General features: G+C 49.0%; 2 protein-coding genes across 4 annotated transcripts in view; one reads left to right on the top strand and one right to left on the bottom strand.

Annotated features, from left to right (window-relative positions):
- Positions 1-1,293: 1,293 nt before the first annotated feature.
- WTAP (WT1 associated protein) lies at positions 1,294-21,054 on the bottom strand. 3 transcript variants are annotated; one of them, XM_085857331.1, is made up of 8 exons: positions 20,885-21,054; positions 4,547-4,621; positions 4,314-4,369; positions 4,094-4,152; positions 3,839-3,966; positions 3,584-3,762; positions 2,580-2,734; positions 1,294-2,442 (listed from the first exon to the last, which is right to left on the bottom strand). In XM_085857331.1, the coding sequence occupies exons 2-8, from the start codon at positions 4,574-4,576 to the stop codon at positions 1,754-1,756; spliced, it is 1,296 nt and encodes a 431-aa protein (XP_085713457.1). In that variant the 5' UTR covers positions 4,577-4,621; positions 20,885-21,054; the 3' UTR covers positions 1,294-1,753. The 3 variants fall into 3 exon arrangements, with proteins under 3 accessions (XP_085713457.1, XP_085713458.1, XP_085713459.1); XM_085857332.1 differs by having other exon boundaries at positions 20,808-21,003; XM_085857333.1 differs by having other exon boundaries at positions 20,840-20,990.
- LOC147011416 (uncharacterized) overlaps positions 8,353-21,093 on the top strand; it is a 60,306-nt gene continuing 47,565 nt past the window's right edge. The window contains exon 1 of the mRNA XM_085857337.1: positions 8,353-8,934. The gene's annotated coding sequence lies outside the window, so the exon portion shown is untranslated. The remainder of the gene's footprint in view (positions 8,935-21,093) is intronic.

The raw sequence follows: 21,093 nt of genomic DNA on the forward strand, positions 1-21,093 counted from the left end.
TCTCTGACTTATTTCCAGTTGTTACTGGAGTTCCTCAGGGGTGTGTACTGGCCCCCACACTTTTCAGCACTTGTATGGACTGGATTTTAGGGAGGATGTCGGAAAGATCAAGCTGCGGTGCATCGTTTGGGAATGTCAAGATCTCGGACCTTGATTTCGCTGATGATGCAGTCATCTTTGCTGAGAATTTAGAGAATCCTTTTGGGGGCCCTCGAGGTGCTGAATGAGCAGTCGGAGCCACTGGGATTACGGGTTTCTTGGGTCAAAACTAAGATCCAGGCTTTCAATGACATCTTGGATGCTGCTGTCCTGTCTGTATCTGTTTGTGGTGAGGATGTTGAGGTCATGGAGAGATTCACTTACCTTGGCAGTGATATTCATGTCTCTGCTGGCTGTGAGTCAGAGGTCAATAGACGTCTGGGTAGGGCCTGGGGAGTCATGGATTCACTGGATCATGGGGTGTGGCGCTGCCGGTACCTGTGCGGGTGGACGAAAGTCCAAGTCTTCAGGGTCCTTGGTGATTCCAGTCTTGCTCTATGGATGCGAGACTTAGACTTTGACCAAGGATCTGAGACGGAGACTTAATTCCTTTGGTATTAGGTCTCTTTGGAGAATCCTTGGCTATCGCTGGTCAGATTTTGTGTCCAACGAGCGGTTGCTGAGAGAGACTCGGATGAGATTTGTTACCTGCATAGTCCGTGAGCGTCAGTTGCGGCTGTATGGACATGTGGCTCGTTTTCCTGACGCTGATTCTGCTCACCAGATTCTCTCAGCGAGGGAGTCTTGTGAGTGGAGGAGGCCAATGGGCCGACCATGCGCCTCATGGTTGCAGCAAGTTGACCAGCATCTCAAGGAGATGGGGATGGGCCTGGCATCTGCCTGGGGGAAGGCCAGACGGAGGCCCCTGGAGTACCGGCGGAAAGTGGACGCAGCGACGCGCTGTTCTGGCACATGCTCCCATACCTGACCTGACCTGAGGACCATACTATGTGCAGAGCGTTGGTGCTGCCTAAGCAATCTCCTTGGCTATTGGGCACAATCCTGGACGGGTTGCCACTCCGACATAGTACACCAGCAAGCTGGCACTCATTTTGCCGACCTCTGAAGGATGACAGGCAGAGTCAACCCCACCTGGTATTAATTCAACAGCCAAGCTGGATTTGAACTCAGGATCCTGGGATCCCAAGCCCACCATCTGAACCATGAAGCCAACACCAGGCATGGTACACATTGGGGTTAAATTAAAATGTTTTGATAAAATTTGAAGTTTGTCCCAAAGGAAGACACACCAACTCAACCGGATATTTTGATTTTATTTAAACATGAAGAGGGCCTGTCTCTCACCTGCAGAAACTTCAAGGTGCCAAAGTAGGCAAACATGTACTACCTGCTCAAAACATGCACATCTTCCACTCAAGTTAAATTGCAAGTTGATGGCTCAGTAGTTTGAGGAAGTATTAAAAAGCTGCTTCAAATACATCCTGGTGCAAAATTAGAGAAACATCACTCAATAAAACCGCTTCATTACTTTGGTCATTTTATACTGGTGAAAGATTGAGCTCGTGGTAAGAGAATGGAAGCGGCATGCCAATCTGAGCCTGGAAGGAAGTTGGGAATGACGGGTAAAGCAAAGTAAGGGATGTTATGCAAGGCAAATATAACAGAGATAATGAAGTCATTGAAGTGAAAGCTAAACACGAAACTTTGTGAAAGGGCAAAAAGGCGTGCATCAGAAAGGCCCGTCATGTTGAATTCAATTATCGTCATCGTCATCATCTTTTGGCAGTGAGTGGAGAGGACTTGCTGGTTCTGGAATGGAGACCTCTTGGTTTGGGGAAGCTGCTTCCTGCTGACACACAGCTTCGTGCACCACCTCCTCACCAACACCTCGCCACATGCCACCCTCGCTGCCCGACGGTGAATCGATATCTTCGTAATCCTTCATCTCACTTTCAGCCTCCTCTTCCGGTTTCTCCATTTCCTCACTCTTTTCTTCGTGCTCATCCTCTCCCTTTTCTCCCCTTACTTCTGGAGTCATTTCGACATCACTGCCAGCATATGGCTCAGTCAGTTCACTCTCTTTACCTGCCACGACTTCCCCATCCCCTTCCTGTTTGTGCTCTTGACCATCGGCATCGTCTTCCTCATCGTCTCGCTCCACCAGAGCCTCTTTTTCCTCTCCACTTGAAGTACTCGAGGAGGCTGGCGTGGGTGGTCCTGAGTTTGCACCCGATGTTGCACCGCAGGGTGAACGGGGAATTTGACTTACTGCTGTGTCAGGTTCCGAACAGGGTGTTGCGGAGCCATTCTCGTGTGAATGTGCGGGAGCGTTTTTCAGCTCGAGCTGTTCCCGAGCATCACGCAGTTGCTGCTGCAGCACAAGGATTGTGCTCTGCATACCCTCGACTTCCTCATCGAGCTGGATGATGAATTCATTGAGTTCTGTAAAAGCACAAAGGCAAGGGTAAGAGTGAAGGTGAAAGGAGAATGAATAGAATACTGTAATTTGCTTACGTCACGTTTAAATCAGATTTGCATTCAAATGAGGTGTTGGAGCTGTGGAGTCGGGTGGTACTTACCGTCCTGGCTGCACTTCAGCTCTTGACCGTATTTTTTCTGCAGAGCAAGCTCGGCTTCGAGCTGCGCCACACGACCTTGGGCGAGCTGGCGACCCAAGTCCTGGTTCTCCTGAATCAGCATCCGGCATTTTGCCATGAGCTTTTTACCTGTCTGGCTGTGAAAGGGAAAAACGAGTTAAACTGAAGACAGCAGAATCTGTTAAAAATATGAGAAAGAATCAAGCATGTACAAAACTAGAGATCAATCGGGGTTAATTTTTTTTACAGCACGGCGACATCGCACTGTTATATAATTGGCTATTCTGTCACACTTATGGCCGCATACATCCCTTTGATCTGAGGGCTATAAATAGAAATTTGTCCAACGTCACAACTCTTCCCATCATGCATGCTAATTCAGCGTGTCTACATTTAAATTTTATAACTGCAAAATTATTTCATCATTCTTAACCTAGACTTTTACTGCCCCCAGCCGCGCGATATCGAAGAATTCGCTTCTTGTTATTTTTTTATTTTGCCTTAACACCCGGGCTCGTATACACACATACACACGACCAAAAAAAAAAGGAATGAGCAACCAGGAAGAGAGGAGAAAAGAGTAGCCTGCAAGTAAGAGGGTAAAGTAACATTAATGGAGGTAGAAAATATCACTGGAGAAGGAAGGGGTGATAGAAATGGCAGTGCACCGCTACTTGAAGCTTTGAAAGGAGTCGGATTGAACCAGTACCAGGCAGTTGCACAAACTGGAAACAAGAGTGGAGGTGTATGGTCAGCCTGGATTATTATTTTTTTGTGTGGGGGGTACTAGAAGAACACGCATATACTGGAGGGGTCAGACCAGCAGATACTCCACCCAGCTGTTTGTGATGCGAGGGCAACAGGCCTTGTGCTTTGGCCTCATAATTGTTGTGACAATCGTAACCAATAATGTCGAGCTTTAGATTCCAAAGCTCAATTGCATTTTAAACCAGGAAGTAGATGTGGTGGTTAATGTAAACGGAGACCTGTCTGGGGTAAACTTCCAGGCATTGAGTTCATCGTGAGCCTGTTGAAGTCTCTCCCGCGTGAGCTCCATCTCTGAGCGCATCCTCGTAAACAGAATGTTCACTGCCGGTTCAACGAGACATGACCGTAGCTGCGCTGCACTTGATCGCTGCCCATGCTTCAGCTTGTGGATCTGAGTCTGCCAGAAGGAATGAGAGTTTAGCAGAAAGTTTGATGCCAACCACATGAACCCACCCTTGCAACCCCCTTCTTACTGCACACTCTTGCATTTCCTGCTCCTTGGTAGCCAGACGCATCAACAGAATGTTCTCTCTACGCAGAGCTTCCTGCTGCTGCTGTTTCAACCGCTCTTCGGATTCCTTAAGGCCTGACCAGTCGCTCGCTGTGCACAATATCAAAGGTACATATTAGGCAGGCAGCACTGTGCAATACGACAGAATTTGACAGACATCGCATTTAAAGCAGCTCGGTGCTCTGAGCAATCACAGACAACTTGTGATACCACTTACAGCTGAGCTCTGATAGCCTGCTTTCCAAGCCTTGGATATAACAATCCTGCTGCTTCCATCTGCATGGATTGCAACATACAAAGCGCAAGGGGTTACTTTGATTCATCTTTTTGAAAGAATTCCAAAGGAAGGGTAAATTACGAGATTCACATGGTAAGGGAAGCAGATAAAAGGAAGTTGCTTGAGGGAGGGGTGGGGGAGGGGGGTGTCGGAGACCTACCTTGAGGAGAGGTCATCTCGAGGCAACGTTTTTAACTCGTCATCAGAAATTCGCGCCTGGAGCCAATCAGTGGGAACAGGAAAAGTGGAAACAGACTATTTAAATACAAAAATCAGGTCATGAGACAAATAATAATATCGGGAGAAAACAGGAATGAGAATGAGAAAAACAACTTTCAATTTACTATTACAAAAACAAACAGGGTGAGAGGGGGACACTTGCACATGTTTTACCCGCTTGGTCGCTGGCTCTGATTCTGCCATGTTTAGGGTTCCTGAATAATGACTTGCAAGGATCCAGGAACGAACCTGCACCGAACATCAGTGGTCGTTGTGACCAATTATCAGCACATCACCAAACATCACCAAACATCACGAAACTACACCAAACCACACATCATCAAGCATTAAGGATAATCTCTTGGAAGTTGACATCTCAAACCCCTCCAACAACTCTCAACCAATGAGAAATCTATACTCTTTATTATTTTATTTTCAGCCTGTGGCTGCTGATTTTTTTTTTTTTTTTTTGTATACCTTGGTCGAGGCTCGTATGAGAGCAAACACACAACTCACAGCAAGGAGGCATGAGACAAGAGGGGCGGGAGTGGAAGGGACAAAACAGTGGGGAGCAGACACATTAGGTGAACTGTGGAAGGGAGAGGGATGGGGATGGGACGGGGAACATGGCGAAGAGAAGATGGACATTTCAGGGACTTTCAGGAAGGAAAGCAGGAGAAATGAAGGAAGTGGGCTTGGGTGGATTATCGGGGGTAGAAAAGATCGAGGATTTGGATGGGGGAAGATAAGAGGTGGTGGTGAACAGCTGTTTTGAAAGCCTGGAGGGAAGAATGGGAAAGAATAGAGTGAGGAAGTTTATTCCAAAGGCGGGAAAAAAGAAGAATGAAAGAGTGAAGATGAGCAGTGATTCGTGATTTTGGTAGTTTTACCAGAAGGGGGTTGTTGGCGGACCTTGAGCGCCCTGTGGAAATGTGGTGGGGACAAATCGCAGAGAGAGCAGGGGGGGCAAGGCTGGAGAGGAGTCGGTAGAAGACAGAAAGACCACCGACCAACCTGCGGTGATTGAGTGAGAGGCCCAAAGACTCAGCTTCATTGCAGGAGATGCCGATGATCTTAAATGCCCTGGTTTCGACAGCGTTCAGCCGAGAAAGGTGGGAGGCAGGAGCACCAGCCCAGAGGGGAGAGCAGTACTCCATCAGGCTACGGACAAAAGCTTTGCAAGTGGTCAGGAGCTCAAGAGGGCCGAGGAAGGACTTAGCACGACGGAGGATTCCCAGTCGGCGACTGGCTTTTGAGGCGAGGTTGGAAATGTGACTTTCCCAGGAAAGGTCATGGCAGATAGTGAGACCTAGAAGCTTGAAAGAAAAGACTTCTTCCAGAGGATTGTTGAGAAAGTGGATGGGGGGGTTTTGTAAACGGTCCTTTCGAAGGGACATAGTGAGAGTGTGAGATTTGTCTGGGTTGAAAGACATGTTCCACGTGTTGGACCAGTTTGTGATTTTATCCAGATCTGCAGTGAGCGAAGAAGCTGCTGCTTGCCGGTCTGAGGGATGACAGATGGTACGGCAGAGGGTGGAGTCGTCGGCAAAGAGAAATAGAGGATTTTCCAGAGAGTCCGAGAGATCATTGATGAAAACCAGAAAAAGAATAGGGCCCAGAACACTACCTTGAGGAACTCCAGCCTGCACAGGAAGAGGGGATGAAAGAACTCCATTTAGGGCCACACGTTGACTGCGACAGGAGAGGAAGTCTGCGAGCCATGAGTGGAGATGGCCTTGAATACCATGGGAAGAGAGTTTGGTGAGTAGGGCAGGGTGCCAGACTGTGTCAAAAGCACGTGATATGTCCAGGGATACGGCTCGGATTTCCTGTCTGGCATTGAGGACCTCCATCCATTGATGGGAGAGCAGTAGCAGCATATCCAGGGTAGAGTGACCTGGTCTGAAACCAAATTGATGATTGGAAATCAAGCCATTGGAGAAGAGGAAGGATTTCATATCTGAAGCGATGATGGATTCCATCACCTTGCTGATGATTGGGAGAAGGCTGATTGGTCTGTAGTTACAGGGATCTGTTTTTGCACCTTTTTATGCAGGGCAGTGATGTTAGCAGATTTCCAAGCAGATGGCAGATGACCTTGGGCAAATGAGAGGGTGAATAGAACAGAGAGAGGGTGAGCAAGAGCAGAAGAGCAGGCTTTGAGGACACGTGGGCTGATGCCGTCTGGACCGGTTGCAGAATCTGACTCGAGGTTTGAAAGCAAGCTCTCCACCTTGTCAGGAGAAAAGGATAGAGTCCAGGGACAGTTGGGTGCGACTGGGTAAAGTGGGTAGAGATAGTGATGGGTTTAGGACACAAGATTTAGCTGCAAACACCGAGTTTAGACATTCAGCTTTATCACGTGTGGAATCAGCAGTGCGGCCATTTGAGATAAGGGAGGGGATGGAGGGGGAACATACACCAGAAACAGATTTGATTAAACGCCACCAGGATTTTGAGGAGGGAGACAGGTTTGAGAGTTCAGACGTGAGATGAGAAAGATGTTGTTTTCTGGCTCTCCTGAAGGGAGATACACACTTGTTCCGAGCTTTGTGGAAAGAACTGAGATTGCCCTCAGTTGGGTTTGCTTTCCATGAGGCAAAGGCAAGTTGTTTCAGGACAACTGCCTCGCCACAAGCTTCAGTAAACCAAGGGCGGGAGGAAGGGTAAGACAACTGAACACGAGAGGGGATAAATCTGTGCATGAGGGAGAGCAAGTTTCTTTGAAAGAATTCCCAGGATGAGTTGATGTTTGAGAAAGTAGTGATAGGAGACCAGTCTGTAAGTTTGAAGGCTGCTCGGAGACCCTGCCAGTCGGCTTGAGTGAAATGCCAGACTCGACGGCGGTGAGGTGGTTCTCTGATAACAGCCAGAGAGATGTCCACTTTGACAAGGACGTGGTCAGAAGAACCAATTGGAGCGAAGGAAGAGCAGCAGATATTGTCAGGGAAATTTGTCAAAACCAGATCCAGAAGAGATGGAGTACCATTGGTTGAGATCCGGGTCGGGAAGTTGACCGATTGAGTCAGTCCCAATGAGTCGCAGAAAGCTTTTGCTGAGGTGCCATGGCAGGTGAGAGAGGTACCCACACCTAGCCAACTGGCGTGATGACAATTGAAGTCACCACATAAGAGGAAGAGAGAGTTTGGATGAGAAGATAGAAGATGGTCCATGTTTTCGGATAGTGAGGTGTAGATGGAGTCATCACTGTTCAGTGGACGGTACAGTAAACATATAAACATGAGGTGGGAGTGGAGGGGAAGCCGAAGCCAGAGGTATTCCTGGGGGTGTGGGGGAGTGAGAGCAGTGCATCGAGAGTGAGGAATAGAGTCTTTGATGAAGAGAGCAACACCTCCACCAGGACGAGGCTCAGGTCTGTCATACCGTAAGAGGGAGTAGCCAGGGAGAGATACTTGGGAGTCAGACACGTCTTGGGAGAGGAAAGTTTCTGTTAGGCAGATAATGTCTGGTTTGTCAGTGGCAACCTGTATGGAAAGATCTGAAAGGTTTGAGCGAAGGCCCCGGATATTTGAGGTCCACACTTTTAATGAAGAGGAAGGGGAGGAGGCTTTGGGTGCAGGACGTGGAGGGGGAGGGGAAGGGTAGGACAAGGGACGAGGGGGCAGGTAAGGAGGGTTGCTGAAGGAGTGTGGGGTATTGCAGAATAGCGAGGGGAGGGGGCCGAATGAGGAGGAGAAAAGGCTCTGTGGTGCTGGGGGAGAGGGGGGACAAGAGACAAGGAAGAAGGCAGTTGAGGATTTGAGGAGGTGGAGTGAAGAGATGGAGGTGAGAGGGCAGTGGAGGGAGGGAGGTTGGTGGATGAGAGAGGGGGCAACTTTGAGAAGGAAGAGTGAGGGGGAGGGAAGGTGGGAGAAAGGTGAGGGGGAATTTTTGAGAGAGGTGAGTGGGAGGCTTGGAGGCAGAAGAGTGGGATGGTTGCTTTGTGAGTGTGAGTGAGGGGTGAGGGGGTGAGTTGGCACTGAAGTTGGAAAAAAAGAATGGTTGATGGAAAGCGAGCATCCATGGCAAACTGTGGTTTTTAAAAGTTTTAGGTCAGAGATGCGATTTAACACAATTCTTGATGGATGCAATGAAGGCGAATTCAGAGAATGGAGAGAAGAAGCGCTGTAATCGTTGGATTTTTTAGGCAAGGAATGAAGGAGAGGTCGAAATGAGAGCAGTCTGTTAAAATAGCAGAAGAGTAGTGCATTGTGAAACAGTAAAGAGTACCACATGTGTGAGAGAGGAAGATGAAGCATTATAAGATCGTTTGTGTTGTTAAAAATAATGTATGAGAGAGTTCAACAGATTAGGTCATGGAAGTGTAAAAAAAAAAGAGGAAGAAGACGAGGAGGAAGTTAAGAGGAAGAAGAATCGGGAGAAGGTGAGCGTGTTGTTGTTGTTGGGTATATATATATATATATTTTTTTTGTTGTTGTTGTTGTTAATATTAATGTATGAGAGAGTTCAACAGATTAGGTCATGGAAGTGTAAAAAAAAAAATTGAGGAAGAAGACGAGGAGGAAGTTAAGAGGAAGAAGAAGAAGCAAAATCGGGAGAAGGTGAGCGTGTTGTTGTTGTAGGGTATTTTTTTTTTATGTTTTATTTTTTGAGATAAGAAAGAGATTAGTTGGGAGAATGGGGGATGTTTGGAAAGTGGGGAGGATCAAAATTGAAGGTAATGGGGAGGATAGAAATTGAAGGTAATGGGGAGAAAAAACAAACAAACAAAAAAAAAAAACGATCGAACACCGAGTGGAACCGGTAGGCCTCAAGTCTCGGCCTAGGCCTCAAGCACAGGTAAGAACGTCGACAAAAATACTCACAAAATAGCACGATTTTTGAAACAAAACCGAACTAGCAACACACAGTAACATGTAGGTGAGAAAATTAAACAGTTAAAACGGGACAAATAACAACTGGAAACTTAGCTTTGAGAACGTCAGCAGGGAGCCCCGAAGGAGACCTCTTGCTGCTCCAAAACCGGAACCGGATTGCATCATTGCTAGCTGATTGCATCATTGCTAGGAGCGCAGCCGTTCCGCTGATGCAGTGCCCCCTATAAGCCGGTACTCATTTTGTAAACCTCAGAAGGATGACAGGCTGAATCAACTCACCTGTTGATGTTTAACGGCACAACAGTGGCTGAAACTCAAGATCCTAAGCCAGCCACCTTAACCGTTGGCCGAACACGAGGCTCATCTATAGTAAGAAAGTGAAAATGTATAATTACCTCCGTCACCGAATGTGGAGGAAGGTTGTATTTTCACCCCGGTTTGTTTGTCTGTGAGCATGATATCTCACAAGGTTGTGGATGGATTCGGACAAAACTTGGTGGACAAGTTAGGTGTGTAAAAAGGACAAATCGATTCGATTTTGGTGAAGATCTGGATCCTGATTCGAGAATTTTTAAAGTGATTCTTCACCGTTGAGAGATATGACCAGAAACAATATACTGTCAGACTGTGCTATACGTGGTTTATAAAGGGGGGGAAGAGACGCGGACTCTGAGTTGGGAGGGGGGAAGAGACGCGGACTCGGAGTTGGGAGGGGGAAGAGACGCGGACTCGGAGTTGGGAGGGGGAAGAGACGCGGACTCGGAGTTGGGAGGGGGAAGAGACGCGGACTCGGAGTTGGGAGGGGGAAGAGGCGCGGCCTCGGAGTTGGGAGGGGGAAAGAGGCGCGGATTCGGAGTTGGGAGGGGGAAGAGGCGTGGACTCGGAGTTGGGAGGGGGAAGGGACGCGGACTCGGAGTTGGGAGTGGGGAAGGGACGCGGACTCGGAGTTGGGAGGGGGAAGAGGCGCGGACTCGGAGTTGGGAGGGGGAAGAGGAGCGTACTCGCAGTTGGGAGTGGGAAGAGGAACGGACTCGGAGTTGGGAGGGGGAAAGAGGCGCGGACTCGGAGTTGGGAGGGGGAAGAGACGCGGACTCGGAGTTGGGAGGGGGAAGAGACGCGGACTCGGAGTTGGGAGGGGGAAGAGACGCGGACTCGGAGTTGGGAGGGGGAAGAGACGCGGACTCGGAGTTGGGAGGGGGAAGAGACGCGGACTCGGATTTGGGAGGGGGAAGAGGCGCGGACTCGGAGTTGGGAGGGGGAAGAGGGGCGGCCTCGGAGTTGGGAGGGGGAAAGAGGCGCGGCCTCGGAGTTTGGAGGGGGAAGAGGCGCGGACTCGGAGTTGGGAGGGGGAAGAGGAGCGGACTCGGAGTTGGGAGGGGGAAGAGGCGCGGACTCAGAGTTGGGAGGGGGAAGAGGCGCGGACTCGGAGTTGGGAGGGGGAAGAGGAGCGTACTCGCAGTTGGGAGTGGGAAGAGGAACGGACTCGGAGTTGGGAGGGGGAAAGAGGCGCGGACTCGGAGTTGGGAGGGGGGAAGAGACGCGGACTCAGAGTTGGGAGGGGGAAGAGACGCGGACTCAGAGTTGGGAGGGGGAAGAGACGCGGACTCGGAGTTGGGAGGGGGGAAGAGACGCGGACTCGGAGTTGGGAGGGGGGAAGAGACGCGGACTCGGAGTTGGGAGGGGGGAAGAGACGCGGACTCGGAGTTGGGAGGGGGGAAGAGGCGCGGACTCGGAGTTGGGAGTGGGGAAGAGGCGCGGACTCGGAGTTGGGAGTGGGGAAGAGGCGCGGACTCGGAGTTGGGAGTGGGGAAGAGGCGCGGACTCGGAGTTGGGAGTGGGGAAGAGACGCGGACTCAGAGTTGGGAGTGGGGAAGAGACGCGGACTCAGAGTTGGGAGTGGGGAAGAGACGCGGACTCTGAGTTGGGAGTGGGGAAGAGACGCGGACTCAGAGTTGGGAGTGGGGAAGAGACGCGGACTCAGAGTTGGTAGTGGGGAAGAGACGCGGACTCAGAGTTGGGAGTGGGGAAGAGACGCGGACTCAGAGTTGGGAGTGGGGAAGAGACGCGAACTCGGAGTTGGGAGTTTCCATGGGTCCCTCTCATTATGCTGTCAAAATACATTCCTGTCAAACTCCTGAATTATTCCACACACTATTGGAAAACAATTCCCTAACAACAGCCAGTGGAATCGGGTTATCTGATGGGATATCATAAATAAAGTTTACACAACTCAACAATACGCATTGCGGTGATGTTTAAATCTTAATTTTCAAAAATGTTTCATTTCACTAATTTTTAAATGGAAATTCAAACAAAAGCAAACAACATGGAGCTTCACAGTGAAGCCGAAGTGATTTTTTTTTTCTGGCGCCATATATAAGCAGCAAGGATGGTTGATGAAGATGCGTGGCAAGATGACCTAAAGTACATCCACTCACCACTTTGTGTCTGGTCTGGATTGGAATCCCGACCCGGCTATAAACTGTCATCGCAGGCTTTCACAGGCAGGGTGTGTGTGTGTGTGTGTGTGTGTGTGTGTGTGTGTGTGTGTGTGTGTGTGTGTGTGTGTGTGTGTGTGTGTGTGTGTGTGTGTGTGTGTGTGTGTGTGTGTGTGTGTGTGAGATCATTAAATGGGAGTCCAGTCTGCCGGCATTCGTTGGTGGACGTTAAAGATCCCACGGTGTCCTTCCTGAAGAGTATGCGAGCTATCGCCGGCATCCTGAACAAATTCTAAATTCCTGCCCTCACCTGAATCAAATGTCACGGCTGGACAACCAGTTCGTGAAAGACTTGAGCCAAGCTTCCCCGGCCAACCCCGATAGTGTAGCAGTGCACTGTATATTACAAATGTCCGTCCACTGGCTTAACATTTCACTTCACCTCTCCCTCAATGCTGTCGTTTGATGTTATTGGAAGCTTGAGAATGCGGCGATTCCCTTTGACCTTACGCAAACTCCTTTTATTTAAAACTAGCTGGGGTACCCACGCTACGCTGCGGAGTTGACCACTTAAACCCCTCAAGTGCGAGGGCGACATAAATGTGCGACAAAGAGCGACGGTGTAATTGCGCACTTTGGTGGTTAATAAGCAATGAGAAACTGTTAATTTCAAGTTGAATGGGTAATTGGAGTATACTGACCGTTGATGTTATCCTGCATTTTAAAACAGACTCAACTTCTCATGTGATTACTGCAGTGCCTCTTGATACACAACATTTCTGGTCTGATTGTTGGGAGCGATGATGCTGAGGTTTGCAGAGTTGCCAGTGCGAGATGCTGCCACATAAAACATTCCATGGGAGAAGCAGCTTGCGGAGAGGTCAACTCCTATGGCCTTGAAAGTCTGGCCCTGTGATTTGTTCACCATCATGGCAAAGCAAGGCTTAATGGGGAACTGTAGCCTGTGGAACTGGAATGGCAGTTCAGCATCAGAAGGCACCACTTCTGGATGGGGATGAGGATGGGGATATCCTAGGGATGAGGACAACTTGACCTTTGTAAGGGCCGCAGGATATGGTTTCCTCGATCACGTTCTCGTGCAGTCTTGTGACTGTGCACCGGGTGCCATTGGTGGTTTTCGGTGGCTCCAGGGACCTAAGAACCATGATAGGGGAGCCGACCTTTAGTTTAAGTAGGTGTGGTGGCATGCCTGTCAGCTCGAGGGAGTTGAGGAACTCCACAGTGTAGGTCACGGCTTCCTCATCGCCCATGGCACTGTCCACCGACTTGTACTGTTTGTCTTCTCCGGGGAACTCATTCATGAGCCAAGTGTTGAGGTGGTTGACATTGGTGTTAAGCGGAGAGACGATGGCCCGTTCTGCTAACCACTCCGGCCTGTTGTAGTTGGCTGCCAAGTTTTGGTAGACCTCCGCCTTGAGTTCTTCCAGTCTGACAACACATTTTCCAAGTGTAGGTGGTATGTTGATGGTGTCAGGCTCAGCAGCGAGATGGAGTCAACCTTCTCCAATGTCCAGAAGCAGGTGTGCAAAGTCAGCAGCTGCAGTGTCGTTACTAAGGTGAGCCCTCATATTGGTGGTGAGCTTCATGATTTTGACATGGGTCCATAGGTGGGATTGCTTGAGGGTGACGTTGACAATGTTTGCTCTTGTCCCATTTTTCACTACCGGCAGGATTTGCCTGAAGTCGCCACAAAGGAGAGTGGGGATGCCACCCATTGGTCTGTTGATGCTGGTGATATCTTGAAGAGTGCGGTCAATCGCCTCGTATACCGATTTGTGGGTCATGGACGCTTCGTCTACGATAATGGCTGTGTCTTTCAGGACTTTCGACATGGCTGAGCTGCGGGTGATTTGGCAGGTTGGCTGGTCCATCCTGTGCATATCGAGTGGCACCTTAGAGGAGAGTGGCAGCTACTCCGCTTGAGGCTGTTGCTAGCACAATCTCACCTTGGGACCTGATCTTAGCAAGGATGAGATTGATCAGATACGTTTTGCCCATGCCACCTGGGGCATCCAAGAACATGATGTTGCCTTGGTGGTTGTTATTCGGGTTATCGGTCTGTTGCATAATCTTGAGGAACGTGTTGTAGACCGTGCACTGATCATCTGTAAGATTGGTTTGGAAGTTTACTGCCTGCGCCGCCATGTCTTCTAGGTCATAGCTCACTTTCCTCTGGTATTCTCGGGAAAGCCTCTCGTTCATGTCATGCTGTGGTGCAGGGAGGCCGGAGACTTGCAGAGGTTGGCCACCCATCAGAGCGACCTTGTCTTCGAGACAGCAGAGGGCTTGGTTGTAAATGTCGTCATTGTAGTCTGCGTCTGCATTGTTCACGCGGCGCCTGCGTTGGTAAAGGAAGTCCTCTGAGAGGTGATCGTGGAACTGTGTCCATAGGTCAATTGGGTTGCTGGGGACATAGGCTGTGAGGATGATCGCCAAGAGACTTCACATGTTGGCTGGAGAATGGGTGACTGTGGCCTCCTCCATGGCCAGGAGCAGGTGCTGGTCATCCTCCAGAAGTCCTCTCATATGGCAGTGTCCTCTCAGAGTGTATCGCAGACGTGGTTGTTGACTGTCCTCAGGTTCTCAAAGGATGTCGGACCGGTCACTTCATTGAGGAGCATTCGCAGGAAGTAGCATTCTCCTGCCCTTGGACTGACGGTGTAGATGCGGCCGATTGCTGGAGCCCACCAGATCTCATTTCGTGGGTCGTTTCTGTCTCATGGGACACCCCTCGTGCACCGTATCCACTTCTTTGTGCTTCGGTTTCAAGTGAAGTACTCAGGGACATCAGCGTATTTGAGAGTTTTGGCAAATATATCATTGTTGCAAAGTTCAAAGAAGGCAGTAACGGTGGTGGCCCTTGAGCTATGTTCATTGCGTTGGCTTCGGTGAATATTACTCTTTGTCCGTTCTGGAGGTGCACGGCCAAGCAAACCACTGGTGGAAAGTGGTCATGCGTTGGGTACTCCAGAATGCGCCAGACTGCCTCACAGCTGCCCACGTACCTCGCATTTTGGAACAGGGTGATCATGTCCACCACTCTCGGCTGGTCGGTCTGTTGCTCATTGTCGTGATGTGTTCGCTGCAGCTCAAAAACTGCCTGGTCTGTTCCCTTCGTGACATACTTGAGTACATACTTGATGGAGTTTATGCTGCTGCAGAGTTCCACGTTGATGTGGCAATTAAATTCCCGCAGTAGGAGTGGGTTGTATGGGACGACCCACTGGTTGGTAACCTCTTGATTGATGCATTTGCTTCGCTGTAGCATCTTGATGTTGCCTGTGTGTCTGCTATCTTCCAGCTTGCGGCGTCAGTACTTAGGATAGCTGTCTATGCCTTGTTCTGTGCACTGAAGGAATGTCTTGGGAAAATGTTTGGTGCACTGCCGGTCCACCATACAGGGCGAGTTCATGTTGATTGCTCCGCAGGGGCCGTGGATCATGTGGGACAGCACCAATTTGTGAAGCTGTGGGTCTTTGTCCTTGTCGGGAATCTCAGCCGCAATGACCAAGTCGATCTCTTCCGGCCTGATTTTGTACTGTGGGTCTTGCCAGGTGAGGATGTGGGCTTGTGGTAGGCCTCGCTTCTGGTACTCGATGCTGTTCAGCCAAGCGCACACCTTGCCAAAGGTAGCCTCCTTCACAATTAGTTCCATCAGCTTCTTGTGCTTTTGGCAGAACACCCGTGCCACCATGTCTGGTCTGTCCTGTGCTTGTTGACCCGGCAGGAGGTTGTCCGCGATTTCTGACCACTGCGGGTTACATGTCATGGTGATGAAGAAGTCAGCCCGGATCATCCTTCGGACATATGCCATGGCGTCACTCTGTCTCTCATGCATGTTGCGTGGACCACCAGTGTAGGTGACCGGAAGTACTCCTCTTTGGCTGACTTGCCGAGGGTCACAATCAATAGCCAGGATGGAGTCTCTTGGGCTGATGTAGCTGTCTGCTCTGAGAGCCTTTTGTTCACGGCGCAAGAACTGGTCTCTCAGTCTCAATCTTACAGTAGGTATCTACCAGGTATTATTGGATGAGGCGCGCACCTTGCAGAAGGTAGTTGCCATCCCTTCCCATGATGTGACAGCTGTAGAATTGCTGTTGAGTCACCTTATGTCCATTCCTGCCGGCGATGTAGATATGGTAACCATCTGTGCCGTAAGGGAAGAGGAGTGGATACTGTAGTGGGTCATAGGCTGCGCGGAGCTCAGAGATCCTCTTGAGGGTGCTGTCCTTCAGGCGAATGACGGTCGCGATTTTCCGTTGGTTCATTGTCCATGAGGATGGCCACCCGAGCTGCTGTATCGCCGTTCATGCTGACCCCGGGGCCTCTTGTCCTCTCTGATCACAATCTTCCGTTCTTCAGTATTGTCCTCTTCTATGATGTCTTTGGCGGTCTTGAGCTGTTGGACGTAGTGGTTGTTGTCTCGGAACCACTCAGTCAAGTTCCCGAGAAGCTGTTGATTTAGGCACCTGTTCTGGCCCCTGATTTCAGTATGCTGTGCGAAGCTGTCAAGGAAATGCACCTGGAGGAACTTGGGCTGGCCGGTAAAGGGGCTGTCACACCTTGATGACTTAGCCAGCATATGCCGACGTATGAAAAATTTGTCAAACGCTGGCACACGTTGAGTACGTTAAGAGCACACTGAAGCACGCTGGCATACATCGTAGTACGCTGAGCTCGTCGAAAAATTTTAACATGCTCAAAATTTTTCGACGTAAGTTAGCGTATGATGACTCGCACATTCCGCATACGCTGGCCATAAGTTGTAGGCACGTTACGCGATCGTTGACACACGTCGACACACGTTACTTGTAAGTTATTCATAAGTCGAAACACGTCGAAGTAATGTTTAGCGTACCCGAAACTTATTTCTAACCTATGAGTAACGTGCTTTGAACCTATGTGTAACGTATCTCCAATGCATTTGACGTCTTCCGGACGACCACAGAACTTACTGAACGTGTTTCTAACTTACAGCTACCGTATAATGGCGTACTGGCAGTGTTTAGGGGAATTGGTATATAAAAATGGGCTTCACAGGAGGAACCCGTCAGTGCTCCAGACTCCATGGTTTTTTTTCTTTTCTTTTTTTCTTCGGTATGATGGTGATGTTGACACTTCGATTTCTTGTGCGGTTACGATTGAAATCATTGAGCGGAAGCCTATGAATAGCCTACACCACGTGATCGTCGACGATACGCTGCCGCACGCTATGCATACGTTAGACTATCGTTGGGCATACGTTGTGAACGCCGACAACACGCTAAGCATTCGTTGGTATGTTATCTATAAATTATCGAAACGTTCTGTGAACGTTACTAATACGTTATGCATTTGTCCAACTCGTTATGAATACGCCAAAAACTTAAAAAAAACATCAATGGTTCAGTGAAGAAAAACATTAAAAAAAAAGCCCAAGAAAACTTCGAAGAATGCTGCAAAGAAGTCTCCTGGCCGTGGCCGTGGACGCGGACGCAAGGAGGATCCATCATCACCCACACCCTCCCCATCACACTTACCTACTACTACTGACATGGACCGACTACTACTAATGACACGCTCACCTACTACTACTACTACTACTGATACTACTGACATGGACATGTACTCACCATGGAGTCTGAAACACTGTCGGGGTTCCTCCTGTGAAGCCCATTTTTATATATCAATTCCCCTAAACTTTGCCAATACGCCATTATACGGTAGCTGTAAGTTAGAAACACGTTCAGTTAGTTCTGTAGTCGTCCGGAAGACGTCAAATACGTCTACACTCTACATACGTCAATGTGCGTTGGAGATACGTTACACATAGGTTCAAAGCACGTGACTCATCGCTTAGAAATAAGTTTCGGGTATGCTAAACATTACCTCGACGTGTTTCGACTTATGAGTAACTTACAAGTAACGTGTGTCGACGTGTTTCAACGTGTGTCAACGATCGCATAACGTGCCTACAACTTATGGCCAGCGTATGCGGAACATGTGAGTCATACGCTGGCATACGTGGAAAATTTTTGAGCATGCTTAAAATTTGTCGACGTGCTCGGCGTACTACGACGTATGCCAGCGTGCTTCAGCGTGCTCTTAACTTATACAAAACTTACCCATAACGTATTCGACATGTGCCAGCGTATTCGGCAAATTGTTCATACGTCGGCATACGCTGGCTAAAACGTCAAGGTGTGACAGGGCCTTGACACTTCGACATCTAGTGCGGTTATGATTTAAATCGTCGAGCGGCAGCCTTTTAATAGGCCACGCCACGTGATCGTCGGCGATATGCTGCCGCGCGCTATGCATACGTTAGACTATCATTGGGCATACGTTGTGAACGCCGACAACACGCTAAGCATTCGTTGATATAAGTTATCGAAACGTTCTGTGTACGTTACTAATACGTTATACATACGTCCAACTCGTTATGAATACGCCAAAAACTTTTTTAAAAACATCAATAGTTCAGTGTAGGCCAGCGTTTTACATACATTTTGATACTTTGCCATACGCTGGCTAAAACGTCAAGGTGTGATAGCCCCTTTGGAGGCTGCCGATGTGGTGAAACACCTGGCCTTGAATCTTGAAGCTTGGGTTCCATCCCTGCACAGAGGCATCCTTGTGACCGAAGCTGGTCATTGAGAAGCAGCCATTGTACTCGCGGATATTGGACAGGAAGGTCTTGCTCATGGGGTCTTCTCCTGAAAAGAGCTCTTGAAGGATTTTAGGGAATGGCTGCAGGATAACCTTGCCTCCTGAGCAGCAAATGCCAGGCCTTTCTGCCTTGAATTTTTTTGCACCACAGTGGCAGCAGAACTTGTCCATTAGCCCAATGTTTGCTTTAACATGGAGATCATTTGGGTCAGAAGTCAGTGCTGGCCTATTGGCAGCATCGCGCTCTCTTTGTCGAGTGGTTCGAATACGCTGATTTTTCAAGACGGCGAGCTTTCGTTTCAGCAAACTCGGTTGCTCGGGTAGATGCAGTACGTGCACGCTGATCTTCAAGACGGCGAGCTTTGCTTTCAGGAGACTCGGCTGCTCGGGCAGATTCATTGCGTTTTTTTTATTTTGGAGAAGACGCAGTGTTTTTAAATCTTCTGTCTCTGTCATTCGGGCCCTCTTCTTGGCATCGGGTGCAGCAGAATTACGTCCTGATCGTTCTTTACGGGGCATGTTTGCTTACGAATGAACGAATGGATCCAGGGGAATCCAGGGAGCAATTACAGCTAACAGCCGCCGTGTTTCTTTGAGTAGGGTGGTCTTTCCGCATCTGAAGGGAATTGGGTAGAAGAAAGCTGTCATTTTTTTTTTTTTTACCAAATAAACTGTATTGAGTGTATCGTTCAAAGATATGATTTACATTAGCACCAATTACACAACTGTGGTCTATGGTCACATGTCATGGTGAAAACACCCATGGAAAATGTGAAAATTCTAGATACTAGTGGAGGCCCGTAGGTGCGTGCCCGTACGTGCGGGCCCGTATGTGCATGCCCGTACGTGCAAAAAATTTTTTTTAAATTGTGACGTCAATAGTGACGTCATAGCACCGTGTCCTGTCATTGGTTGATAAATAAATGGCCGTAACTTTGGAACCGCTTGTCCGATTAATATCAAACCTTGAAAAGGCACATCCTCAGGTCCCCAGCAATATTCCTGGCAAGTTTCAATTAGATCAGACCAGGGGTTGTCGAGAAACGGCAGTCGCAGACACACAGAGATTGCTGGAATTTTCGATAGATGATTTGCAGCAGCATCAACTACATGACTGTGGACTGAATTGGCCACTGGTGGAAACACTTCAGGAAAAGTTGACGTAAATATGCAATGGTGTGCTCTTGGGCAGTTATCCTTCGAATGTGCTGATTTGTAAATCCACGACCAATGAAGTACAGCTTATCTCTCAGTGTTCATCTCAAGCGTAATAAATGTCTCCAGGTTTTGGAGTCTGGCAACTGCATCATTTGTGTTCTTGTGAGATGCAGCTGTGGTCAGTCCATGTTTTACGATGGAAATTTTAGTCACTAACTGCTGGTGAAATGAAAACTGTCAGTTTGCATGTGTGCGTCATGAAGTATCTGTTCTGGAGTCGGATCTGCGGCAGCTTGAGGAAATTGTGGGTGGAATCGGGCGTGCCATATTGTATATTCAAACCACTTACTTTCCAGACACGTTGGACACATTGTATATTCGTCGCAGACAACACAAAATCGTCGCAGACAACACAAAAATGACTTGCATTTGTCGCAGACAACACGCTGTTACTTTCGTTTCGTGTTGTGACGCTGTCACTTTCACTTTCGTTTCCTTCGTGATGAGCACAGTCCAGGCTGCCGGCACACCTCTCTCTCCCACCACTGGGGGTGAGGTTGGATTTATAATTTACCTCGGCAGTCTGTGGGCGCTACACATGGTGAGCTCAAGCCCCCTGAGACCCTGGATCCGCCACCGACCTGTCCTATAACCCCTGAGCCCCCTGGATCCGCCACTGACTTGTCCTAGAAACCCTGAGCCCCCTGGATCCGCCACTGACCTGTCCTATAACCCCTGAGCCCCCTACATCCACCACTGACCTGTCCTGTAACCCCTGAGCCCCCTGGATCCGCCACTGACCTGTCCTATAACCCCTGAGCCCCCCTGGATCCGCCATTGACCTGTGCTATAACCCCTGAGCCAACTGGATCCGCCACTGACCTGTCCAATAACCCCTGAGCCCCCTGGATCCGCCAATGACCTGTCCTATAACCCCTGAGCCCCCTGGATCCGCCACTGACCTGTCCTGTCCATCATGCTGGTTTAGAAAATACATGGTTTGTAGGGTCTAGCTTGCAAACTGTGGGCGCTGGAGGGGGACACACAAACAAACTCTACTGCTATATATATATATATATATATCGACAAACCGAAACCTGAGGAGAAAGCGCGGATTGACGAGCGTGACCGTGACGGTGATGGGAAGAGAGAGAGAGAAATGCTCGACGGTTGCTGCGAGACTAAAATGCAAATCACGTGAGGATTATATATTTTAAAAGGTGTCGAAGTCACATCTATCCAAATGTGAAAACTCGAGAAGTTTCGGCGGAGAGGTCAACAGGGTTCGACATTAAAATGTTGACGTGAACGCGCGCTTTTAATCCATCTTACCAACAATGGATGACAACGAATGAACCACTCACTGACACAGCTCGGCTCTGTTTTTACAAGGATTATCCTCTCCACACCTTGAGCCTTGCTCCGCGTGTGTCTGCGTCGAACACCGGGAAAGAGTACGAAGCGCTGAGAGAAACCACCGCAACAGCACACGGCGGGACAGTCACATGACCTCTACCCTCTGGTGTCGAACCCTCTCAAGGCGAAGAGAAGAGGATATTTTAAGTTTGGTAATATTTTTCACGTTTTTTTTTTTTTAAATGAAAGACATAAATATCGT

This window comes from Eptatretus burgeri, chromosome 15, assembly GCF_056783735.1.
Source record: "Eptatretus burgeri isolate ZD-2024b chromosome 15, Ebu_testis_v1, whole genome shotgun sequence".
NCBI lineage: Eukaryota > Metazoa > Chordata > Myxini > Myxiniformes > Myxinidae > Eptatretus > Eptatretus burgeri.

Bases quoted from the DNA above. Each gene is read 5' to 3' on its own strand.
- WTAP (XM_085857331.1), bottom strand. From the start codon at position 4,576: ATGGCAGAATCAGAGCCAGCGACCAAGCGG. The intron at 4,370-4,546 runs GTAAAACATGTG...GATTGGCTCCAG, and splicing joins CAGAGCCAGCGACCAAGCGG to GCGCGAATTTCTGATGACGA. The intron at 2,443-2,579 runs GTAAGTACCACC...GTGCTTTTACAG, and splicing joins GCTGAAGTGCAGCCAGGACG to AACTCAATGAATTCATCATC.